Below are 23,348 nucleotides of genomic sequence, written 5' to 3' on the forward strand. Positions count from 1 at the left end.
GAAATAAGCGCACAATAATTATGTTTGAATGATAGATAACCAAATGATAATTTTAATAAGCAATAGTTATCATTATTAATAATGTACAACATAATAACACGCCAATTGAAATAAATTTTGAAACTATATAGTGGTTTTAAAGTCAGAGATATTAATTTGACATAATGAGGAAATTATATCCTTCTGCTACCAACAAGCTACCAACTTGTAGAAATTCATTCAGTATTAGATTTTACAGTGTTGACTATACACACAGTGTTCCAGACCACCCGTACCATCCAATTTAAAGCTGTAGCAGTGATTATTTCAAATGAATAAAAACAAATAAATTTATATTTCGTATTCTGGCTATATCACATCAAACTAGCGCATTAGTGCTTTGAAAAAACCACCACTTTTTATTTTAAACGGGTGAATACGGTTATCTCTATCTCTGTATATTTTAAATGCGAAATTAAGCATGTTTATTTGTTTGTTTGTTACGCTTTCACGGTAAAACTAGCGAATGGTTTTTAATGAAACTGTACAGCAATATAGCTCATACTTCAGAATAACACATGAGATATAATTTATAAAAATATATTATTAAAAAAAATTTGACATTACCATAAATTACAGATTTCTGTAAAAATAGTCAATATAAAATATCAGGCCATCTTTTCTGATATACTCAATGAATAATTAGGACTATTATACATTTAAAAAAATAGAAAACCATACATATATTTTACCTTTGTAAAACAATCCTTACCATTATTTCGAGTTATATAGAAAGGGGATAAGCGAGAGCAATCTTTATCAATCTACTTTTAAACCCAGCGAAGCGGGTGGGTATCAATCTAGTTAAGTTATATTTACATATTCAGCTTATTTACATTCTCAGTCGGTTTTCGAAAAATCTTTGGGAGGAAGTTTTCATATTTTCTAGAATAGGAGCTAATATTATAAATTAAAATTATAAAAATGTTTTCACTTTTTAGAAATTGTCATTTCCTAATTTGAAAATCGGCGAAACGGGTGGTCTGAAACACACACCCCATGTATGTGAAAATGTATTTCTTAGAATACATTACAGATGTATATACGTGTATGTATACAAATGTTTTGTTAATTATTATTATAAATGCGGAAAAACTTTTTTAATTACTCAACATAAATAAATACATACAATTATTTTGTGACAACTGAAAGCTTCTAACTAATTCATCTAGTAATTTAATACGATTCCGAAAATTCTAAATAATAGTATGTATTTCGAAATTCTAACTAAATTTGGTTAACCACTGACATCGTTAAATTAATGATTTCGGTTTAAATATAGTAAAATTTTTTAATTATTATTTAATTGGATAAAAAAGTATTTCTATCGTATAATTTATCGGATTTTCGTTAAGCTCAAAGATCTGCGATTTGAAATGAAAATCTTCCTGTATTTTTTTAAGCTTTTTCAATCAAAATGATAAAATGTATAAAATGGAGCAAAAAATCAATTGGAATTTTAAATAAAAGATAACTTTCGTGATTTTAAATATATTAATTGGAGCATAAAAAATATAAAGCAACGAAAAGAGTAAATCGGTTCTCAATTTTGGTCCAGGCTTTCGTTATTCAATTAACAAACAGGAAAATTTTGCATTTATTCGAAAATGCTTCTGTAAATTTTCGAACTAAATTGGATTTATCGAAGTAGCAGGTTAAATACAGTTTAATTTTCCTAAATTTTTGACGGTTGTTTTTCGTCTGCCTTGCGTGGAAACTTTACATATGTTTATAGTTCTTAAATCTTTCATAATTTATGTTTTTTTGTATAAACTTTAAAAAATTGACATAAAATATGGTAAAAAATAAATTATCGATTTTTTTTTTTTGTATAACAATGAAGAAATTATTTACAATAATAAATATTAATATACTAAACAATTATTGTTAGAGGGAATATTTTAATCAACATTCTAGTCATGACGACTTCCGTTACCATATTTGCATTTCTTAATAACATTAGTTACTTTATTTTAAAGCCACAACTAGAAAACTATAAGCGAAGACAAAATGTCAACAAGATATTTTGCATAAAAATATCATTATTTTTCCTTGTATAACATAATAATACAAATGGAAAATGCATTTATGTATATGCATTTATACATAATTTTTACAGTGAAACTTCTTTAACAAAAAATTTAAAGTAAAATTTTTAATATATTATTAAATTTTCTTAAAAAATTGTTATTGTATATAATGAATGAACTTCAGTTAAAAAAGTCATGAGGAACGTCTTTTTTAACACGAAATTCCATGTAAGTGTCTTTAAGACACTTTACCAGATAAAGTTCTCTTTATAGGTTGCTAATTTGTCCGAAAGTTAATTTAACATAAATTAAAGTAATGATTTTACAAAAATTTGGTATGATGGTATTTATTCATCGGATACAATATTGGCTACAAAAACCTCACCTTAAAGTAACATCATTTCGTTGACGTAGAATATAGTGTTAGTTGCATTTGTTACTCTCTCACTTGCAGTTTTTTCACCGGAATTCAGTAAAGAATTTTGATTGATTATGAGCCGAAACATTGCAAAATAAAAAGGAAAAAGTTCAGATTTGCATCATTACATATAAATATTGCCAATTTTTTTCAGCTTTAAATTGTAATTTTCAATTGTACCTTTTAATGATGCAAATCTGAATTTTCCCGAGTTTTTTACATTTTTGTTTTGCAATGTTTCGGCCCATAATCAGGTTTTGAAAAAAAAAAAAACATTCGCACTATCCGAAACTACATTATATTGTTGGGAAAATAATTTTTCCATGCAATTAGCTTTGCATGGAACTAATTACAAGCTCAAATTAGGTTCCAATAAGTAATTAAATTGATTTTAAGAAATCATAGTAATTTACAAGAATACTGATCAAATATATGAATGGACAGTGCATTAAAAAATAACCTACTATTTTAATCATTCCGTACCAATCGTTTTTTTCAAGATTAAAACTTCTTTATGTCTGCCATATTGATTGTTTTGACGTCAATAGTAAATTTTACCAAAATTTACAAGTTTCACTATATTTTAATATTGACACACAAGGGAAAAAAACTAGATAAAAACTCCCCAAAACCACATACATTCATATACATCTATCGTCATCACGTACCGGTTCTCTGCAGTAAATAGACATCATTTTCTTTATATATTGTAATACATATTATGATTATTATTCATCTTAAAACAATGACTTTATAAAATACAATGAATAGAAAATGAAGAAGAACGGTAGGTTTACATACATACATGCACAGTGATGCAACTAAGTCCTACCCGATGCGGTCGGAATCCATCAGTATTAAATTTTTTTTTTTAATTTTTTTTAATATAAAGTATAAAAGAATCACATTATAATAATTCATAAAATACATACATTATATAATAGTATTCTTATTGTACTTTACTATGTATATTTTATAGAATGCCACATATTATAATGCATATTATATAATAATATGCATTGAAATATATTTTTCTTCTTACTAGAGAATGACCATTGACTTGTAAAATATGTCATCATATTAATCATAAGAAGATGGCGCGGCGTCTAACATTATAGTCTCTCACAAAAAGGTTGCGTTTTTAATCATAAACAGATTGATCGCAAATCGTCGCAAAGGAATATAATTGAACCTAACAACCTGTCAGGTTGTTCCTATTGTTAACGCTCGTTATCAATCTATTTTGTTTGCTGGCTGGAAGGTAAAACCAAAAAAAGTGCAAATAAAAAACGACACCAAAAACAGGCATGTAGATTACCTAGGAAACTAAAACTTTTTCAATCGATTCAACTTGACATGAATTTTGAGAAAATGCAAAAATATTTTTATAATTGTTTATTTATATTTTTTGTCAAAATCTTATCATTTAAAAAAATTGAGTTGTGAAAATTGCCAGAAGTTAAAGATAACAGAGATAATTTAAAGTAAATACAATGAAATTTTTATGTCATGTCATAATAAATATCCTGATCAAGCCAAACGTAATGTACGCACATATTGGGTTGACTACTAAAGCAGAAGTATGTCTTTTATAAACTAATACTACAATTAATTAATACCGTAAAAAAAAAAGTAGCTATAAAATTATTATTTGATTTCTAAAATTAATACCTTATATTTTCAGAAAAATATCTTAATAAAAAAAGTGAGCGATACATTTATAATGTACTTAGGTACGAAAGAAATATAGTTCCTGCCGGGTGTTGCACGACGCCTCTCGTTTTTTATTTTTTGGAGCTATAATAGATAATAATTTTAACCCATATCTAATATAAGCTTTTTATTTCTGGATTTTACACTTAAAAAATTCCCAAGATATTAAAAATTTTTACAGCATCTGTTTTTGGAATAAAATGAGTAAAACATAAACAAATAAGACAAAAATCTTACTCGGATAAGTATAATTTTCGAGATATCACTGAAAATCTCTCCAAAATATGCGGATTTTTGTCGATATCATAAAGAATACTCGACCAATCGGCAAATGTACGATTTTAGAGTTTTTGAATCAAATTTCCAAACATACAATTGTTCGTGGCTCTTTCGTTTTCTTTAAAATAAAAGATTATTCTTAAAAAATCGAGAAAATATTTTGTTACCAATTTTAATAAAACTAAAAGTACCGAAGATAATATTAACCCTTAAAATACAAAAAATTTCATTGCATTTCTTAGAATATTCAAAAGTGATATTTTTATATCTATGGGTTGGTTTTCCGGATTTAAAAAAAAAACTATAAAATCGAGTCCATTATTATATTATATAAACTTTTTTTTTTATATTCTTATTAAACAAAAGTTATTATATTAATACATAATTTTAATTATTAAAACATGAAAAGACATTGTTTTTCACACAACTTAAGTTTTAAAGAAGTAGAATTCATTAATTTATTACCATTTACCACGATATACAGACATAAGATATGTCATTTCGCAATCTCTATGTTCGGAATATTTATCTTTGCGATGGTAAATTCAATATATTATAAACATTATTTAAATAAACATTAATTTTTTTATACTCTAAAAAAAAAACGAAATATGTTAACATGGTAAAAAGTAAATATTTTCTTGGTTCAAGAAAATATTTACTTTCTATATTTTACTTTTTTACGTACATACTTATTTTTCATGAATACTGTGCCCAAAAAATAAGGTGACATTGTATTTATTTTGAAAATTCTTTATTTATTCTTCCAAATCAATTTCATCCCCTTCAAAGTAATCCCCTTTTGATGCAATGCACTTATGCCAACGGATTTTCCAATCTTCGAAACACCGGTTGTAGTCACTTTCCGGGATTGCCTCCAGTTCAGTCTTCGCTGGGGCTTGAATCTCCTCTATCGTATCAAAACGGTGTCCCCGGTGCGGTCTTTTGAGCTTGCTGAACAGCCAGAAGTCGCACGGCGCCAGATCAGGTGAATACGGTGTTTGTGGAACGATATGGGATGAGTTTTTGACGAAATGATCACGAATTATGAGTGCATTATCGTGGTGTAAAAACCATGAATAGTCTTTCCACAATTCCGGCCTTTTTAGGCGGATAGCGTTACGCATATAACACATAACGTTCAAATAATATTCCTTGTTGACTGTTTGGCCGGGCGGAAAGAATTCATAATGCACAACAACGCGCGCAGTTTAAATGGAAATACCTTTTTTTTTTTGACACAGTATGCATGTATTGAGATCGTTGATTTAAAAAATATTTTCTTCAATTCAATAATTTTTTTTACATTGTAGGCTATATTGCTGCTGTGTTTGCTAGTAACGTCATAAAACAATCCGAAATAGCATACCTTATGGTTTCTACATAATGAAAATTCATTAAAAAGCATTATAATTTTTTTATATCTCCACAAAATATTATAAAACATTTTTTTTTTTTTTTTTTGCCAAAAGATATTTTTTTAAGCTGTAATGTTTATCTAATTAGACGAAGTTTTACCATTATGTTTACTTAATGTCTTTTAATAAAGTATACATTTTTATTAATTTAGTGTTTAAGAAAACACATACACGTCAAAAAAAAACATGTGTTTTTTTAAAAGATTATACACAAAAGATATCTGTTTTTTGTACATAAATTAATTTTTTGTCGATAGTTTTTGACTTACTTATTACACCACATTATAAGAACAGATATAAAATATTTTATTTGTAAAATGAAATCATCTGCGGAAATATATTTTTGAGTATAAAAGCATCTGTTTTTCTTATCGAAACTTTTAAAACGTAAAACTTTTTTTTAACTTCTGTACTATTTTAAATGTATTCTGTTCAAATGAACTTTTGGTATATGTATTTTAAGTGTTCCGTTTCAAAAAAAAAATACTTACTCTAAAAAGCAGTTAACACGTTTTCATTCTTTCTCAATATAGCTTTAAGAAGTATATTTCAACGACGGTAAATATATTTCATAATGATGTAATAGTTTATTATTTTCAATTATTATTAATCAATTTCGGAATTGTTGGAATCGTAACAAACTCGAATATTAAAAATCTAACCATGGAAATTCCAAGTACCCTAAAATGTAGGGGGAAAATGAAAATTTTAGATTATGATTATAAAAGGAATAAGAAATTTGTTATAAAAATAAATTATGGAATTTTCGAATTGATACAGAACTCAAATACAGCACTCAATATACTTCAGATATGTTCATACTTGATCGACCTTTTTAATTATGATTACTAAAAAACATTTAAAGAGTAAAATATTATTACATAAACACATTAGCAGACACTTTTGAAAATAAGTTTTGTAGAATATGTTCTTATTATTCTTTAACCCTTATTTACTAATCTCTTTGAATACTTATGCATCGTTTTTAACTTTCGGATAGAAAAAGTGGTTGTTTTTGCCCCGAAAATCAAAATCATTTCTATTATTTTATTTTTCATTTCATTTCTATTTTATTTCTCATGTGTTATTATGATGAATTGGCTACATTATTATTAAGTATCATTTAAATCCATTCATTAGTTTTTGCGTGAAAGCCGTGTTTTCAGGAAAAACTGAAACATAAAATAAAGTAAATTACCTTATTTAAGTGATCAAATTTGTGTCTCTTTAACTCAAAAAATACCGAGTAAAGCTGGTACTGAGACTTTTAAAAATAGTGGACTATTTTTTATTTTATCATTCACGCTTACATTTAAACAGTATTGTTATAAATTATTATGGTTTCTTAAGATAGTACTATCGGTAATAGACTTTGCATTCAGAATTTAATGAAACTTGGCATAGTTGTCCATTATTATATCATAATTAACCAGTTAAATTTTTAGGGGCCTTCAGAGAACTGAAGAACAAAGGACCCATAAGGATCCATGTTAAAATATCTTTTTTTCAGTTCTCTGAAGGCCCCTAAAAATTTAACTGGTTAATTATGATATAATAATGGACAACTATGCCAAGTTTCATTAAATTCTGAATGCAAAGTAGTAAATATTACCGATAGTACTACCTCAATATCCATCTCTTTATTTAACGCGTGTTGAAACTGAATTTAAACCACCATGGTAAACTGATTTTCCCAAGAAATATCGTGCTCTTCATCTTGGCAATAATCAGAAAAGCATAGGTCTCATTTAAAAATCACATCTACCATGGCTTGCTGAATATAATTATCGTGAACAAAATATGGTAGATTAATATTTGTAAAAGTATTTAAAGTCTATTTTTGTTTTTATACACAATTTGTTTTTTCTGTGTAGAAAACATTCCTAAATACTTATTTACTATACTTACTACTCGAAAATATTTTAAGTAAATTTCATTCAAAATTACATGCAAAGTATTTTGAGTTTTTGTTTTGTTTTTAGTTTCTTTATTTACTTTACAGGGAAAAATATTCCTCGTTTTTATACTTCTCCTGTATTTTAAGTTTTAAATAAATATTTAGAAATGAAACGATTATGTACACAAGATGCAAATGATTTTGTGTAGACAGCGTTGCTCTAGTATTTCTATTTGTTTTCATTTTGCGATAAAGAAAGTAATGAAAAGTTTTAGTTTGTATATGTATGCACCAGCCCAAGTGGAAGTTTTCGGCCTTTATACATTTTTCTATACACAAAAATTGCTCAAGGTAATACATCAAATTCTTCGTTTAAAGCAACATACAAAATTTAACATATTTTGTTTTGAAATTAAGGAGAGAAATGGTTGTATCTTGATTGAACAAGAAAACATCATTTTTTATAGCTTTTTCTTTTAAAAATGAGTTAATAAAATTAGAATCTGTTCCCAATTAACTTAAGACTTGAATAAAACTGTCGGAAGCACTTGAAGATTGATAAGGAATATTTTTTTTTTAATTTAAATCAAAATACAACCAATAGATTGAATTTTAACTCGATAAATCATCATTTGACATAAAAAATAAAAAAAGGATAGATTTCGTGAGACACTCGGTAGAAACTATGTTCCTTTAGTACAAATAACTGTATTAGTAATTAATTATAATTATTGGTTTTGTGGTAAGCTACCTTGCAGGTTTTTTATTTTTTCTCTCTCGATACTTTTTGCACATCTGTGCATTAATAATTCTGAAAATTTATAGGATTAATTTAAGAAGTCAAATACTTGTTTTATTGTTTAAAAAATTAAATATTATAGCTGCTTTAACTCTATACTTTAAGAATTTGTTGTAAAAAAAGACACACTTCTAATTTAGTAGTCAACTCAACATGAGGGTTCATTACCCACAATTTAATCGATCAGGATATTTCTCAATCAATTCAATTATCTCTATTATGTTTAAATTCTGATAACTCACAACTTATTTTTTTGAATGAAAAACTTAAATTTTGGACAAAAAATACAAATTGACAGATTGTAAAATATTTTTGAAAATTTAAAAATTAATGGCTATCGTTTAAAAAAGTTTTAGTTTCCTAGGTACCTCCCAACCAGCAAACAACTCATTTCTTGCGATAAGGAACATAGTTCCAATAGTTCTAAAAATGCACTTTTATCTAACTGAAAAATAAATCAATCTCAGTCAGTTCAAATTTCTATACTATCTTCCCCTACATTAAATACTGCTACTTAAAATTTATGATTGTCATATTTAAACATAGAAAACACTTTCATAGATAATTTAAGATGGATTAAAGACTATTATTATTATTTACATTAATATTAATAAAACTGCATTTAATACCTAGAAATTTCTAACATAAATAATATGTATCTACTTTACTTCTAACTGGGTGTATAGTTTAGAATAATAATATCTAAAGTACTTCTTGTGTGTGAATGTTATAGTTAACTACAGTTATCTCTAGCTCTGAAGAACATTTTGTAGTATGTTAAAATATTTATATTATTGCAAATGATTTAGAAGATGTGAATTCTATTTGAAATGTTACTACCACTGGATAAATATTGTATTTTAGATGAAGGGGTGGTGTTATTATGTAGTAATTCATTGCAATATTTCAAGTACAAAACGAGGCAGAAAAGTGTGCGATTTTAAAATCGTTGGAAAATGCTGGTAAATTTTAAAGTTGATTATTACTTCCTTATCACTTATTGTTACATTCATTTTTTTAGTGCTTCAATTTTAGGTTATCCATCGCTTCATTGCAGTAAAACGTGATAGTTTAATGGAAAATATGACCTATTGATTGATTTCCAATAAAATTTACTTAATTTATTTTATGTAGCTAGCTAAAGGAAATAGTTTGGAAAAAATAGAATTATTTTTACAGCGTTTTCAAAATATTCAATTTTCTACCCCACCCTGTATATTATACAGCGAGCAAGCAATGTTAGCGTTTATTCTCTTCGTCTATTCACAATTATTTGAAAACATTCATTAATCTTAGTTTTAGACATAATACATAACGAACGCAACAGTGAACTGACATTTAAACAGGATGGCATTCAAAATGTCACACATAAAGTCATGGCAAAATCCCCGACATAAAACAACAAACATCTTCAAATGATCGATCAAATTTTCATCAGAAAGAAACATTTTTTATGTATATACGTATTCATCTATGTATGACTTTCTGTTTAGATATGTGAAGGTGACTTACTTGATCGCGCCGATAAACCACATACATAAGACCACTTGGAATTCAATATTTTCCGCGAAATCATCGATTTATCGGCCCCTTGCTGCTCGTTGAAGATTATGTTTCATACGAGCCAGTCACAGTTCCTTTAGACACAATCATATTTATACATAATTACGGTAGTTGCTTGATGTTGAATTTGCCATATTACGCATAAAAATGTAAAACTAGATTTGATACCAGAACAAAATTTGAAAGTGAAATTAAAATTGATTAAAAAACGAAGAAGTTATAAGCATTCAAAGGTTATTGCCCATGTCCTTTTAGCAAAACAAAGTTTTATATGTATATCAACTTCACTTTTCTGTCCGTGCAGTGAGAATTCTTCACTTGAAATGATAAAAAAAAATTTAGTCAACATGCCTATTATATGAAATTAGCTTTCCAATGAACCCATATGTGTTTTATTTCGATTTAAAGTTTCTACCCTTAAAGAAACATCTTTTAATGTTGAAAGATTACAAAAAAAATACACTCAATCAGGGATCGAACTCACTACCTCTGGCTTGTCAGGACAATGCTCTACAATCTGAGCTAAACAAGTTTTTAATATACATATTATAGAAATATTTTTCGAGTGCCGTTTTGTATACAAGGAACAAGGAAAAGGATTTTATTTTATATTATATAGTTTTATAATTCCTACTGTGTTTAGGTAAATATTAAAATTGTAAGAGAGATGTCTGTTTCATTACATATTAACTTTGTTCCTTGCACATTCCCTTATAATTTCTATTATTTTTTTATGTTATATATAAGTATAATATGTTTTATGAAGTATTTTAATAATCTCTTTTTCTTTTGAATTGAAATGAATTTTATATTATATATCTTACAAACTCTGTTGGTTTTTAATCATTGTGTTTTATATATAAATCAGAATTCAATCATTGTAGAAAATGTATAATAAATGTTTAAGAGGGTGGCGATGTTTTGAATATTCAACTCAACATTTGTGAAATTTTACTCTGTTATTTTAATCAAAATCAGACATATAAAGGTTTGAAACTCAAGCATACTTCCTTCCATACTATACGAGTCGTACTCAACCTACTAAAGTATAGACAAAATAATTAAAAATGTTTAAAACAAACACAAATGCCAAGATAATGAAGAGATGTTAACACTCAACACAATATTTAGTAGCTTAAAAACAAAGCACTTGACCAGAATTCCAACGAAAATAAAGTCGATTCCCGCTTGGTTGTAAATTTCTTCATATTAAGGGAGTACGAGCGTCAAGGCAAGCTTAGACTTGTGGTTGAAATTATTTGTACCTTATTTTGAACTTTGATGATGAATTTTGTTATAACTTCATGAATGAACAAATAAGAATAAAATTAAATGTCGAAAGAAAGAATAAAAGGAATAAAAGTTAAAGAAAAAGAATGTTGAGCTCCCGAAAATTGGATAACGAATTTTCCAATATGTTATCCCATGGATTAATTCGGTATTTTCCCACATTTTCGGTGTTTTCAATATATAAGTACTGAGAAAAGATAAACAGAAATTTTATTTAATTCTCTGTCTAATAAAACTATCTGAATGAAAAACGCTTGAATTATTTACAGCAAATTGAAAAATATTACATTATTGATAAACTATAAATTTGTTTTTTTTACAAAGCACAATAGAATTAATATTTAGATTAATTTCTATTGTAAAAAACAAATTATCAATAAATTAATTGTTCAATGCAAATGAAGCAAATAATGAATACAAAAATAAAAATAGAATTTAATAGGAAAAAAAAATTAAAAATTGATTTAAAAAATAAACTAACCCAATTTGTATTCATTTAAAATCAATTCGATACTCTAGAAATAAAAAATAATGCAAAAAAAAATAGGTAATAATATAAATTATAATTAATGTAACTAAATATTCGGAAATAGAATGAAAAAATTATTTTTAATATGTTTATTCAAACATTAAAATATCAATTACATTCGTTAAAGTTTGCAATGACACTGTTTAAACACGTATTTGGAAATTTAAACCTGGGTGAAATCCCTGGTAAAAATATTTACCGTATTACAAATTATCAAGGCTTCGGGTCAAAGTTTAAGAATATGAGAATACTGTTAATTTTTTATTTAAAAATAGTTTTCATTTCCATTTAATTATCGATATCACTATATACACCAATTGAGTAATAAAAGTAGTAGATGGAAAAATTTGTAGCCTTTAAAGGTTTTTAGAGCTGTTTTGAAAAAGTTTCACAGAAAGCCATTTTTTCTAGTCATATAGATACTATAAATATATGTGTAGCTTTGATCGCCTGTAGCTCGAAAATTATTCGTTAAAAATTTTTGTGGCCGTGAGAGTTTTTGGTTAGACGATCTGTAGAACATTATGAGGGCGGTTTGAAAAAATTTCACAGCAAGTCAATTTCCTAGTCATATACTAAAACTATAATATATTCGTCGCTTTATCGCCCGAAGCTCGAAAACTACTCGTTAAAAATTTTTGCGTCCTTGTGAGTTTTGGATCAGAATGATTCAAAGAACATTTTAGGGTGGGTTAGAAAAAGTTTCACAGAAAGCCATTTTCTTATCTAATCTTGTGTGGTACTTTCTAATTACAATACAATAAAGTTTTCAGCAATATAATAATAAATGCACCTTGCTAACTTAATAGATATAATTTCAATTACATAAGATAATACTTTGGGTGATTCTATGTATGTCTTTACTCTCATTTCGTTATTCAATAGTTAAAGTTTCACATACGTACATTGTATATAATTTTCTTAAGTTTATAATGAACTAACTATTAAAATGGCTCCCCTTATATCATACAACAAAATTGCATACAAAACGGTTAACTAACCAACTAACCCTAACTGAATATATAAACTGAACTGAAAACTAATAACTATATTGATGATAAAATATCTTTTAACCTCTCTATAGAGTATTATAATATGTTTAAAGTTAACTTCATACAAACTTAATATGTGTTCTTTAAATATATCGAATAGCTTGCAGTTAATAATCATTTTGGGTTTGGGTGTCTTTTCATATGATATATATTATTTTACTTGTAAATTAAACACTTGCGGAATACTTATAAATTTCGCGGATTTCCTTAATATCATCTTCTTTGATTATTTTAATTTATATTTCAAAGGGGTTAGAAAACTTGTAAAGGGAGCGTTGATATTTACAGGGTAATGTGCATAGGATTTCAAAAATTGTTTTTGTAACGTCAAATTTTCTGAATATATGACCTAAAAATAGTCAATAATAAAAATTGACGTATTCTTTCAAATGCATACATAAATTTGTTTTCGTTTTGATCACTACATGACAGGGCTACATGTAATTAATAATTTAAATTGCAGACTTATTGTTAGTATAAATAATACTCAAAATTAAAAATTCTTCAAAGACACTTCAAAATTTTTTGATATTCTGAAAACAATAATTTTAAGAAATTTGCATTTAAACTTTTACTTTTAAATTATTAATCGCCATAAGAGGTCACTCCTGACATCTAGTTTAAATATGGAAACAAAATAAGTGTGCATTTTCAAAATATGTCAGTTTGTAAGTGGTATGTGTGTTCAGCTTTATTTTTTGGAAATAAATTTGAATATACGTCTATCTTATAATTAGTAATTTCAACTTGAAAAAACCGAAATAAAAATATTTTTCACTATGACATCATTTGGCCCTTTTTTAAATTGTATCGTTATGAATCTAATTCCTCCTACGTACTAACTCCAGAACCATCGAACAAACTATTTTTCTCATAAAATTTTGCTATACTTTTTCTAAATAAATAAAAACAAAATAATTATTTTGACGTGTAATTTTCACGTTAGCATGTAAATAGATATTTTGTTTAAATATTGTAAAATGTAATATTAATTATTCTTATTTTGTTTATTTCCAGATATTCCTCGTGTTGAAGTTGGACCAGAAAATCCATTACGTGTTGAAAAAGATTCACCCGCTAATTTACAATGTACAGTGGACGCCAAACCAAAAGTATCAAATGTACGATGGAGTCGTAATGGACGATTTATCAGTACTTCAATGAGTCATACATTACATCGAGTTAGTCTTCAAGATGCCGGCAAATATACTTGTAGTGCTGAAAACGGTTTGGGAAAAGCTGGAGAAAAAGAAATAATTTTGGATGTTTTATACGGGCCGATTGTCACATTGGAGGATAAGACGCGTGAAGCTGAGGAAGGGGAAACAATCGAAATTAAATGTAATGTCACATCAAATCCAAGTCCAAATTTAGTCGAGTGGGTTAAAGAAGGAAAACCAGATTTCCGTCAAAAAGGACATATCTTACGTTTATCACGAGTAACAGCAGAGAATTCAGGAACATATGTATGTCGAGCCACAAATTTAATTACACCAAGTGCACTGCCTATTAAAACAATCGAAAAAATTGGAAATTCATCAATAGCAGTCTTAATTCGACATAAACCAGGAAAAGCACAAATTAGTCCCGATCGACCTGTAGCTAATGAAGGAGCAGGTGTAACACTTACATGTAATGCAAATCCTCCTGGATGGCCTGCTCCACAATACAGATGGTATCGCGAGGAAGGTTCAAAAGGACAAAATGTTTTGGCTACTGGAACAAAGTACACAATTCCACGTGTGCTTTTAAGCAGTGAAGGTGTCTATCATTGTCAAGCAACAAATGAACTAGGTGTCGGTGAAAGAGCTTCGATTACATTAGAGGTTCGACAACCACCAAAATTCCTTGCAAAATTACCACCACACACAACACGTCCTGTAGGTGATTCAGAGTTTGGTGTATCATGCAGTGCTGTTGGTAAACCAAAGCCAACAATACGTTGGTTAAAAGATCGATCTGAAATTACACCTGATTTAAATATGTATGAAGTACGTACTGAACCAGCTGAAGGTAGAAATGGTGTGTTTACAGTTCAAAGTAAATTATATTTCAAAGGAAAAGCAAGACCAGATGGCAATCAACTATTGCCTGGTGACAGAGGAATTTACTCTTGTGTATTTGAAAATGAAGTCAAACGTGCCGAATCTACAATGCAATTGAAAATTGAACGTAAGTTATTTTATACATAGTAATTTTGTTTCTGTACAATTTTATAATTTTATTCATCAAATTTTATTTGAAAATCATGTTTGAAATAAATTATTATACAGTCCGTATCTTCGAATATGTTGAAGAAGAAAAAGATATTTTTCCAGTCAAACTCGATTATTCTTTATCAAAAACAAAATCATAAAAACTTATTAAAGGAATTTTCAATATCCTCCCATTTTCTAACATTTAATTTAAAATGTTTATTCTTAAACTGTTAAATCATTTATTCTTAAAAAAACCCAATCATTTTCTGAAAAGTTCGAAGTTTTAGTTTCCTTCAACACTAGCGAAACTCCATTAACAAAATGGCGAAACTCTTGCTAACGTTTTTTCTTTTTTTTACAGATGAACCAATTGTACTTCATCAATACAATAAAGTTGCTTACGACATCAATGAATCGGCAGAAGTTTTATGTAAAGTTCAAGCATATCCAAGACCAGAATTCAAATGGTTCTTCAGTCCAGGTTTAGCACCTTTACAAATGTCATCAGATGGTCATTATGAAATTAATACAACGACGGATAACAACGATGTATACACAAGCGTATTAAAAGTTTCCAATATTAAACAGCACGATTATGGTGAATACGTTTGCACTGTAGTCAATAATCTTGGAACAATCGAAACAAAAATACGCCTTCAGCCAAAAGGACCCCCAGAAAAACCAATCAGTCTATCAGCCATTAATGCTGGACATGATTTTGTAACATTATTCTGGGAACCTGGTTTTAACGGGGGTGTTTTGACTACAAAATATTTTGTTACATATCGTAAAGTACCAAGTAATGACGAATTCGCTGTCGAAGGGTGTGGAATTGTTTTGCGATCTGTTGAATGGCAAGAAGTTGATTGTCATCAAAATATCCCATGCAATGTTACTAATTTGGATCAACATCAAACCTATGTATTCAAGGTTTGTATTCATTTTTAAAATTATTGTTATTTTTAATTGAATTTATGTTCTAATGATGTTTGTAATTTCTAGGTGAAAGCGGTGAACACTAAAGGAACAAGTGATATGTCTGATGAAACAACTGTTACGACAAATGTAGACAAAATTCCAATTCCACAACATGTAACTTTTGATCCAAATACAAATGGACTAACGATAAATGTTGAACCAACATGTTTACCATTAGTTGCTATCGTGGAATGTATGGCAAATGATAATTTACCAATTCCAGCATGGCAAGTTATCGATACCTTACCAATGGATGTATCTGGTGTGGATCCAACATACAAGGAAACAATTTTAGACCATATGGATGCATCAAGATTATATAAATCAAACAGCGGACGTTCTTTGGTAGATGAAGAACCAATTAGTGTTGCCGATGAGTACAATACACGAGTTCGTGTTAAATTCTGTTTACGAGAAAGCCAAGATTTATGCAGTGAATACACTGAAGCAGACTGTAAGTTTAAATAAATTTTCCAAAAAATTAATCTAAGAAATGAAGCCGGATATAGGCCAAAAAGGTGGAAATTCTATGGAACAATATCTATTTTTATAAGACCCAGCTCAAAATGTTCCTATGAGTGTGTTCTTCAAAGTTCGTTCGATATTGTTTTATAGAATTGTAGCCTTAAATGATTCATTTCCTACAGTATATAAAATATATAAAGTTTTGAACAACAAAGTAATTTTAATTTTCTTTACAGTTGGCCAATCATACATCAAAGAAGCATCAGCACTTGCAACACCAACACTAATTGTAATCATTGTATGCTGTGTTATTTGCATACTATTTATTGGTCTAGTTTTAATGTTCTGTCGTTGTAAACGAAATCAAACGAAAAAATCGAAACAAGCCAAAGATTATGAAATGGATTCTGTACGACCGACAATCATTACATCACAACAATCACAAGCTCCACCACCATATTATCCAACAAGTGGAATGGAAAATAAAGCGTTGGAGCATTCTATGGATCTAGCATTAGCTATGGAAGATCCTAAAAATCCTGTTTATGCAACACAAAATGGTTATGGGTATCATGTTGCTAATACTCAAATACCAAATCATCCATCACATCAAAACATTAACGGGGAATGTAAGTATACTTTTGTTGTTTTTTTCCTGGAAATGAATGTGTAGATTATATTTGTGTCCTTGTTACTATTACATAAACTAATGAGATGATTTTGACAGTCAAAACTGTTTTGCTTTTTTCATAAAGAAAAAGGCATTAACTTTTTTCAAAAAACTATGTTTTTGAAAGTTAAAAAATATTTTTTTAAAAACACTCAAAGAAGTATTTACACTATACATATTTATTTTTATCCACACATTTATATAAATGTTTCTCTCCGTACATAAACATTTCTTTTTATCTAAATTAACGACTAAGATTTTTGATATTTTGTTTAATTCACTCACAGATGGCGAGACTATAGTTCGTAATATACCTTAAGAAACGTTTCGTATTATTAAGTATTTTCTCTTTTTTAGGGGTAAATATGGGATACATGGAAAATAGTTACTCAAATTCAAACAACGGTGGTAGCGTTAATTCACAAGATTCATTATGGCAAATGAAAATGGCCGCGGCAGCAAATAATTCTGTAAATCAACAACATATAAATGTTGATCGTCAAAATTCTTATGGATATGATCCAATTACACATGGAGGCTATGGCGCCGTCGATGATTATGCTCCATATCCCCATTTAACAACCCAAAGTAATCATGGTGATGATTATATGCGTAATAGTAACAATCCATCACGACAAGAATATTGTAACGATCCATATGCAGCCGTCCACAAACCTAAGAAACGAGTTGATCAACATATAGGTAAAGCATCAAAGTTTTTTAATCAAATTTTTAGAAATTTATAAGTTAATTTTGAATGTTCTTCACACGAATATTTTTATTCAAAGCACAACTTTATATTAGAGTCAATAAATATTTTTCTCATCCCAATAAATTGGCTAACAACGAAAACATGCATGCAATCTTTAAACATGGAAATACAACAAAATTGAAATAAATTATTTTAAAATTCTTTTTAAATGCTTACGTTAGGACGCGCCATACTTTAGATTAAGGGAAAGGTAAAGAAAATATTTCAAATTACTAATTATTTATGTTATTGCTTTTCCATTTTTTATTATTTTCTGACATTTTATTGAGTTGCGCCCAAAATGAAATAAAATTATTTTTTATTTACAAATTTTTAAATGAATGGAATATGTTTGCAGGAATATAATTTTTTTTCGTATGCACGGTCTTTAAAGAATGGTGAAATGATTGCACTTCTTGAATATTTTTAAGAATTAATTCGATTCGTAAAATTACAACATTTTCTAATCGAATTAATTGACCTAAAACATTAAAATATTTTTTTAATAAAGTTTTTCAAAAATGACTTATTCATTATTTTCTAAATAACATATTGAAATCTCTTCAATTTGAGCTAATATTGTGTTTTACATAAACATTTTAAGATCATATTGCCTGCCACTAAAAGCTGAAGATAATTATTTAGAGAGCGACAAGTCGGACTAAGGCCAAACTTTTTTGTTTCGATAATAAAATATGTGAATTTATGAATTTCCAACCATTTATATATAAGAATGGACAACCACTAGCGAAAGTCGAAAACTTTAAAGATATCGAATTACTTAATGTTCCAAAGAAAAGTCATTTTTGAAAGACTCTGTATATTTTTGTACGCTTTATTGAAAATAAGATTGCGCAATAGCCAAACTAATGCCATCTGACAATGAAACACCAATCTCATTTATTCAGAGCTCCAACCGAGAACACCTCGTGTATTTTACAGAAAACTGTAATTTTATTGAGTTGAATTTTGATTTGATAGACATTGAACTCCGGCATTAATTCCGAGATAACGCAATCTTAGTTTCACTTTTTTTTCTTTTATCCAAAATGTAACCAGGTTTGTTAAAACGAAAGTATTGTAAAAAATAAAAGTAAACTTATGAAATATATTTGTTACAGAATCACCTTATCATGATGTGAGTGGTTTGCCAGATCCATATTTAGAACAATTAGAAGATGAAAAACCTCCACAACATATGTCATTAAGTTACGAAGAAAGTTTAGAAAGTGGATATTCAACACCAAATTCACGTACGAGACGAGTCATTCGTGAAATCATAGTTTAATATATAAATCCCATAACAAAAAAAAAACAATGTTTGTGTGTTCTTGCGCTATGTTAGACGCTTTTTTGAGTAAATTTTGTGAGAATATTTTTTATTTCTAAAAAAATAATTACGTTTTCAACAAAATTTTAAATCGGTGAACTTGTGAGTGATGGGTAAGTATATTAGAATGCTCGTGTTAATGTGTGATTCCTGAATTTTTCGAATGAAAGTAATTAATATGATTAATTAACACTTTAGAAATAATATATATAAGAGAAAAGAAAAACATTATGGAAAATTGTGTAACTGAAATTTTTTTAAATTTTCAATTACACACAATCTGAATACGTGAAAATACAATTTTATTCTCATACTGAGAATATTTGGAACTATTTTTTTAACATAAATTAAAAAATTATAAATTATATTATAAAAAATAAGATATAAATGTCGATTACGCCATTCAGTTTTTAAAGAGAAAATTCAATCTAAAAACAAAAAAAAAAAAAACAAAAACGAATTTTAGAATGATATGAAATTTTGAATTTGTTTGTAATTTTAAAGTGAAATTTTTATAGTTAATGTAAGATTTTTTTATGACGATACAATGAAAAAATGACTTGTTCTTAGAAAAAAGAATAAAGTTTTAAGGACGTTTGGTATATTTTACGGTGACAAAAAAATCGAATAAAAATTTTTCGAGAATAAAATGCATATTTAAGAATCCTGCATGTGTTTTTGTAGAATTTTTAACAATTTATTCTTAAAATTTTAGAAAGCAATGTTTTTTATGATATATAAATTTTATTTATATCTTTTCTTTTTTAAATTTGATATATTATAATAATCATTCTTTTAAATTTTTATGTTAACTTATTTTATTCTAAGTTGGTAATAACAATATTTAAGCATGCAATTTTTGACCACGTTTCGACTCATTATATCCAACAACTTTCATACCAATTGGTTGATAACGAAATATGGTACGAAGATTGGTGGGAAGGAATTTATTTCTTTGATTTGAAAATATCTATGAGCTTTTATTCTACATAATTTAAAAATCTGGTTTTTAAATGCGCTACAAATTCTTTTATCTTTAAATATGAAATAGATTCCTATAGATAAAGCGTTAGGTACCCACCTTCTTATTTGAAACTATATAAATTTCACTTTTGTCGTGTGATATTCCTACGAATAAGCCACACATTTTTTTATTTAGCGAATATTTTTATTCCGAGACTGAATAATTTTAAAGAATTTTTTATGTCATTCTACTTAACAAATTTAAATCAGTTTTATTTTGAAATTATTTTTTCAAAATTGTATTTATATAATAAAAAAATAGAAAATGTTCCCGTCATCGACTTCGACAACAAAATTTCTCTTGTAATTTTTCCTATTCTTTTACTCATTCCATTAAAATAGTTTTAGTTACAATAGTTAAATTTTTTACAAGTTTTTGTTTTTTAAATTCGAATCTCCAGTTATCTTGATCAAATTTAGACGCTTTTTAGCCCTTTTTTATGTAAAAGTTTCCCTAATTCCGTAATGTCGTTCAATTTGAAATTTATATTGTTGTTTGAGAATATTCATTTCAAGTGATAACGGGGGATGCTTTCTGAATGAAGATATTATAATGCAACGTATCATGACAAATCTTAAAATTACATAAAACTGATTTAAATGAAAATATTTTTATTGTAAAAAATAAGAAATTTATAAATGTATGGAAAAAAAGGTAAAAAAAAATTATTGTTATTTCAATGTTAGTGAATTTACTAGTGTAATGCAATGTGATTCAATGTTTGCAATAATTGTGTATTACGTTTAATTATTAAGACTTTTAAGAGCTCTTTGCTGCCTTCACAAAATTTAAAAGAAAATGTAAGCGATGCCATTTTAAAAAATAAATAATTTTTATTTAAATTTTTTTAGTAAGTTTTTTAGTTGAAAAATAAACATATCGCTTAAATTGACGTTTTGAATTAAACTCTTTACGATTAAATAACTTTTTTTTTTTGTTAAATTTTATTTATTTTATAAAATTTTACAAAAAATATTAATTCTTTGGTTGTGAAATATTGGCAAAGTTATTTTTTTGGAATGACCTTCAAATCTAATTACAGTTGGATCCACCTGCTGTTTTTTCACTCCCTAACTTGTACTCGATAATTTGCAGAATGAATGAATTACTTTATACTTTGAATGTAATTATTTAATTTCAATTTAATTGCACCTTAATATGTGCTTCGGGACTTAGCCTGATTTGGCGTTCAGCCATGGTCAGTTAAGTCAAGAAAGAAAACGTATATTTATTAAAGAAATCATCGTTAGTTGAATTTGTTTGCGGCGATTACTTCCAAAGAAATAACTAATGAAATAAAGAAATCTATGATAAAGACTTGTGAATTTTAATATGGCTCTAAAAAACATTTATAAACCCAGAATACAGAACAGTTTTTATCAAAAATTTCGAAAATAATTCTAAATTTTCTTTTAAAAATGGAAGAAAGTAAAGAATTAATTAAAAAAAACTATCGTGAATTATTTAATTCTCAAATTAAGTGCCATGTTTGATACGAAATCACGACGCAACAACAAAAGATTGTATAAAAAAAGCATTTTATTTTGTTAATAATTTTTCTTTTATTATTTCGATACCAAATATGTGATAAGCATTTTTGAAATTTATGATTTTCTATCGTTTTTTAGTTTAGACAAAAAGTGTTTGTTTTTAAATTATGTTTTTAATTTTAGGTTCATCCGTCCGATATTTACATTTAATTATTATCACAATTTAATTAATTAATGTTTATCATATTTTTTGTAAATATAATAAAAGATTTCAAAAAGAAAATTTTTTTAGAAATATGAAAAAAATTTAAAAAAAAAAAAAAATTTGTATTCGAAATTTATGTGGTTTTTTTGACGATTTGCATACGAAGAATAATTTTTAATATATTAACTATTGTTGATAAATTAATGTACTTAATTAATTATTATAAGTAAATGTGTCGTCGGTTTGTAATTTTATCCCAAGTAATTTCAAGTAAAAATTTTTGAAATTTTATTTTTGTTTTAAAAGTATAGCAAAATGTGATTACTGATTTATTTTTTCCGTACAGTAATATCTCGAATTTTCATGGTTCGGAATCTCAAAATGGTTGGGGAAAGTTAGTAATTTTGAACAAATGAATTAATGCTTTGTAAAGATTTTTGGTTATTAGTAAGGCTTGTTTTGGTTATTGCCCGGAAAAAGATTAGGAACATACATTTTATGTCTGTCTCACCTCGTGCTAGACTAGTTAATTGCGTGTCAATGCAGTCTTTTATATTCTTCTGGCTACAACAGACAGAAATTCTTGGCTGCGTACTGTGTGGTTGAAAATAAAGGTCGTCGCTGTCTCTTACGATTACCGTTCAACCAACTTCGAACCTCGTGTTTAAATATACGCAAAGCCTGGAAAGAATCAATTTGAATAACTATAGAAATAGATGTTGCGATTAGAAGCGGCCTCCTAATATTAGACCGGATTCTAATTCTGACTAGAGCTCAAGAAGTTTCGCTTATCATAAATTCATTTTCCGTGATTGTTTCCCATTAGTTAAAGCTGAAGCCACAAAAAACTTTTACAGTAAATGTATCCTAATTTTCGAGATTGATCGAGATACTACTGTATTCGCAACAAAAATTGAACAAATTTGATTGCAACTATATTGATTACAAAAATATGTAAAACATCGGCCTTTTTTCGACCTAAGTACATTAAAAATTAAGAAAAATCAAAATTTTATTTAAACAATCAATTTAGTTACTAATTTTCAAAATGAAATTAAATCAATGTAATTGCAATCCCATTTTTTGAAGCAAAACGAACAAAAAGTGTTTTTTTCTTAAATAATTCAAATAAAAACAAAACATTATAAAGTTATTTTACATTACGCAAGAAATCGTTCAATTTTTTTACAACAATTTTTGCATAGCGTAA

At 27.3% G+C, this 23,348-nt stretch overlaps 1 protein-coding gene across 2 annotated transcripts in view; it reads left to right on the forward strand.

The window, feature by feature from the left end:
• The window catches only part of LOC123297006 (hemicentin-1), a 217,472-nt gene extending 197,843 nt beyond the window's left edge, over positions 1–19,629 (forward strand). The window contains exons 5-11 of one of the 2 annotated variants that reach the window (XM_044878755.1): positions 14,045–15,199; positions 15,587–16,155; positions 16,228–16,657; positions 16,905–17,297; positions 17,696–18,040; positions 18,272–18,300; positions 19,211–19,281. In XM_044878755.1, the coding sequence (XP_044734690.1) occupies positions 14,045–15,199; positions 15,587–16,155; positions 16,228–16,657; positions 16,905–17,297; positions 17,696–18,040; positions 18,272–18,288 (2,909 nt within the window). In that variant the 3' untranslated portion in view covers positions 18,289–18,300; positions 19,211–19,281. Of the gene's footprint in view, positions 1–14,044; positions 15,200–15,586; positions 16,156–16,227; positions 16,658–16,904; positions 17,298–17,695; positions 18,041–18,271; positions 18,301–19,210 lie in introns of both variants that reach the window. The other variant, XM_044878754.1, reaches the window with a different exon arrangement.
• Positions 19,630–23,348: the final 3,719 nt, after the last annotated feature.

This window comes from Chrysoperla carnea, chromosome 3 (assembly GCF_905475395.1).
Source record: "Chrysoperla carnea chromosome 3, inChrCarn1.1, whole genome shotgun sequence".
In the NCBI taxonomy this organism is placed as follows: domain Eukaryota; kingdom Metazoa; phylum Arthropoda; class Insecta; order Neuroptera; family Chrysopidae; genus Chrysoperla; species Chrysoperla carnea.